At 40.3% G+C, this 4,315-nt stretch overlaps 1 protein-coding gene across 1 annotated transcript; it reads left to right on the top strand.

The window, feature by feature from the left end:
- Positions 1-854: 854 nt before the first annotated feature.
- Positions 855-2,165, top strand: LOC133815221 (uncharacterized). The gene is made up of 2 exons (XM_062248078.1): positions 855-1,744; positions 1,862-2,165. The coding sequence occupies exons 1-2, from the start codon at positions 855-857 to the stop codon at positions 2,163-2,165; spliced, it is 1,194 nt and encodes a 397-aa protein (XP_062104062.1).
- The last annotated feature ends 2,150 nt before the right edge of the window (positions 2,166-4,315 follow it).

The raw sequence follows: 4,315 nt of genomic DNA, 5'->3' as shown, positions 1-4,315 counted from the left end.
CTTTTCTACCTCTTTCTCAGCCAACAATGGCTTATATCTATCCTAGGGGTGAAATGACCATTATACCCCTAGGTCAATTTAAAGTTTCTAAAGGCTCTCAAGGGAAAAATTGATATTTTCCACCTATCTCGTTAATCATAATTAACGCTCTCCAATTCCCGCTATTCTCAATAATCTCAAACACCAATAATTCATATCCCGTTACCCATTAATTCCCGGTAACGCTCTAATCATTAAAATCACCCCGAGACTCATCCCGAGCCCTGAACTTAAACCTGTTGTGACTAGACCGCTAATCAATATTCCAAGATCGTCTCATGCCGAATAGCTCGAACAAACCCACATTATAATGTGGTCTCAACACATATCATTGACATGCATACAAATATACAATTATGCCCTCAACGACCAAATTACCATCACACCCCTGTAATTAAAATGTTGTCCCACATGCATGCATTTAACATCATATTATAATATAATTCACATATACATGCATATTATCAATTAATGGCATAATTAAACAAGTATGGCCCTCCCGGCCTACTAATCCTGCCATTAAACCTCATCGGAGAATTCAGGGCATTACAAATACAAGGACTATTATAGATGCAACAGCGGGATGATCCTTTATTATGAGTAAAAGTGCAAATGAGGCTCATAATCTGTTAGAAGAAATGGCCATATACAATTACCAATGGCCAACTGAACGTGAAAATAAGAAGGTAGCTAGAGTTCTTGAGGTTGATCTGATTGCTATGCTTACCGCACAAGTGGCGTCGTTAACAAAACAACTACAAAAGAATAATATATCCGCTCAGGCTATGCACCTATAAAATAAGTTTGTTTGTGAGATGTGTGGAGGACCACATCCTTATGAACAATGTCCCATTGCTGCCAGTTGCTCTGCTGATGTCAACAATACGCCTTTAGAGCAGGCACATGCTATTGATAATTTTCCAAGACCATCAAACAACCCGTATTCCATGTCTTATACTCTAGCTTGGAGAAACCATCCTAATATGTCTTGGAAAAATAATCAAGGCGCACAACCACCATACCCACTAAACCAACCTCAATACCCACCCCATCAACCAACATATGGGCTAAATCCTCAACCATATTATGATCCTCGCCAAGCAGTGCCACAACACCCACCACTGCACCCTCAAGTGAACCCACTAGAAGCGCAGTCTGACACGTTGAACCAATTTATGACTGAAATAAGGTCTTCAATAAGGAGTTTGGAGACACAAATTGGTCAACTGGCAAATTTAATGTCTAACCGGGCTCAAGGGAATTTACCAAGCTCCACTGAGGTAAATCCTAAAGAGCAATGTCAAGAGTTCACATTGAGGAGTGGTACTAAGTATGACATGCCTACAATTCAAGAGGAAGTGGAGAAGACACAAGATCAAAAGGTAGCTAGTCCAGAGCAAGAGAACGTTACAGAAGATCTTCAGAAGAAAGGGAAAGACAAGCCTATAACAGTGGAGCATACACCAAAAATACCATATCCTCAAAGGTTTCGAAAGGTGAATCTTAAGAAGAAGTTTTCTAAATTTCTCAAGGTATTCAAGAAACTTCACATCAATATACTGTTTGTAGAGGCTCTAGAACAAATTCCTAGTTATGAGAAGTTCATGAAGGATATTTTGTCTAAGAAGAGGAGGATGGAAGATTATGAGTTAGTTGCCTTGACTGAAGAGTGTAGTGCCATATTACAACGAAAGCTTCCTCAGAAGTTAAGGGATCCAAGGAGCTTTACAATACATTGCACCATTGATAATTTTTAGTGTGAAAGAGCGTTATGTGATTTGGGTGCAAGTATTAATCTGATGTCACTCTCTGTATTTTGAAGACTGGGACTAGGAGAAGCTCGCCCCACCACAGTCACACTTCAATTGGAAGACAAATCAGTCAAGCATCCTCGAGGTATTATTGAAGATGTTCTTGTGAAGGTGGAAAAATTTATCTTCCCTGCAGATTTTATAGTACTTGACATGAAGGAAGATGAGGATGTTCCTATTATCTTAGGGAGGCCATTTTTAGCCACCGGGAAAACATTGATAGATGTACAAAAAGGGGAGTCAGAGTTAAGGGTTCATGGTGAGAAGGTGGCCTTCAATGTGTTCAAGGATTTTACTTATTCCAAAGTCATTTAATTGGATTAGAATTTGATAGTTATCCATTATTGCTTGTGACTAGGATTATCGTTAAGGCTCAGGACTGAGGATCGTGCTTGGGATCACTCTTTATCCATCGCTTGGGACTCAAGGTAAGAAAACTACACCCATGTGGTTGTGATCGGGACTGAGATTCCCTGTAATTGAATATACGTGTTCTGTGAGTTATATATATGTTATGTGGGATATGAAAGTACGACCTAAGGGTGTCAGAGCTGATGACAAGCGTACTGAACACAGCTCGGCCTAAGCGAGCCGGGGTCAGCTAAATAATCAGAGAGCTCGACCTAAGGGCGCCGACACCTAAGTATTCACATTATAGTTTGAGTTATGTGTTTGAAAGTATATGCTAATCGTTGCCTAGCTTAATACTTGTATTCTGCTAATTAATCGAACTAATTTGTTTGAAGTTTATTAAATGCTCTTGTTGCTGTTTATGCTTGTTGATTGTGGTTTTCTTGCTGGGCCTTGGCTCACGGGTGCTACGTGGTGCAGGTAAAGGCAAGGGAAAGCTGGACCAACCATGAGTTAATGAGCTTTCGGGGCAGAGTGTACATTGACGACTCCTTGACTGCCATGACTGAGGGAATTGCAGGAACTAGAGTTCAAAACTGTATTTTGCCATTTAGACTGGCTTTTTGCTATACCAACTTTTGAGGGTTATTTTTCCGCCATGTAAATACTATTTTTGGGATCCCATGTATCAAACACTTGTTTTAATGAAAATAACCTATTATCCCCGAAATTTCAGTTCAATGATGTGGCAATCAGACGTGATAGGTGGCAGTGCATGGTCATCAAGCGGCACATTAATGGTCAATAAATATGTTGACCAAGGGAAGTGCAAATGTTAGAAAATGACCTACGAAGTTGTGATATCACTGGTCAGAAGATGGTTTTACTTGGTCAGGAAATAATTCACTTGATCGAATAGGAATTTAACTGGTCAGGAGGGAGAATTACCCGACCAGACATACCAGAAGGGGTGTTTATCCGACCAAAAGGGTTTAACTGGTCAGGAAACGATTTACCCAACCAGATAAGAATTTTGTCTGGTCAGGAGGGAGTCTTACCTGACCAAACACATTAGAAGGGTAGTTTATCTGACTAGGTAAGGATTTAACTGGTCAAGGAGTGTTTCACCCAACTAGTTACCTCAGAAAGGGGTTTCACACGACCAGCTATGTCAGATTGAGGAGTGTAGCTGACCGGATGTGCCAGATTCTTAGGAGTTAACTGCCCAGTGACTTCTTTACAGAATCTCAGTAACAACTTTAACCCGAATCGCTCGTAACTACCACACAAATCTCTCAGATATCCTGAAGTAATAGCTATATTGTTGTAATTTGAATTTGTTTATTACTTTATTAATTAAAGTTGGTTGAAACAACCAAGGACCTCATCAAAATGAGATATTTTTCATGTACGATCCATGAGCCTATAAATAAAGGGCTCATGACATCTTTTTAGGGAATATAATCTTTTGGAGAATTTAAGACTCTAATTTTGAGACTTTGGGACTGGGACTTGGGGCATTCTTGGGGAATTTTCTGAGAGAGCTTAGAGAGAAAGCTTGTATTCTCTAGAGAGATAAATTTTGTATTTTTGTACTTACACTTGAGAAACTCAGTTGGCTCAGGTTCATCTGATCTTAAGTGTAGGCTATATATATCACAACTCCAAGTGGATTAGGCTATTACCAACGAATTGGGGCCGAAACACTATAAAATTGGCCGTGTCATTTTTATTTTCTATTCAAGGCTATTGTCTTCATTATCATTTTTACGTCTACTCATCGTTGGCCAAAATCATGGTCAACATTTTTGGTGCTTTCATTGAGAACCTGAATAGAAGAAACACAATACTATCCTACCAATATGGCGCCCAGGAATCCCGGTACGTCAACTGCAAATGAAACTGTTAGGCCAGAAGGTCTTGCACCTGAGAACCCTGACACCGAGCCCAGGGTCTTGCTCGAGGAGACAAATCCAGAGGTCGAACAACTCCAGGAAGCCATGGGGGCTTTCCAAGAAGAGATGATGCAATTCATCGCTCGACAGGAGTCTTTTACTGAGGAAATGGCCAGGCAGGAGGCTGCATTCAAGCATCAAAGGCAGGAAATGGATGCT

The sequence above is a fragment of the Humulus lupulus genome, chromosome 2 (assembly GCF_963169125.1).
Source record: "Humulus lupulus chromosome 2, drHumLupu1.1, whole genome shotgun sequence".
NCBI lineage: Eukaryota > Viridiplantae > Streptophyta > Magnoliopsida > Rosales > Cannabaceae > Humulus > Humulus lupulus.
This window is presented reverse-complemented; position numbering and strand designations above follow the sequence as displayed.

Coding starts and splice junctions, on each gene's coding strand:
- LOC133815221 (XM_062248078.1), top strand. CDS start 855: ATGTGTGGAGGACCACATCCTTATGAACAATGTCCCATTGCTGCCAGT. Junction 1,745..1,861: donor CAACGAAAGCTTCCTCAGAA/GTTAAGGGATCC, acceptor TGTATTTTGAAG/ACTGGGACTAGGAGAAGCTC.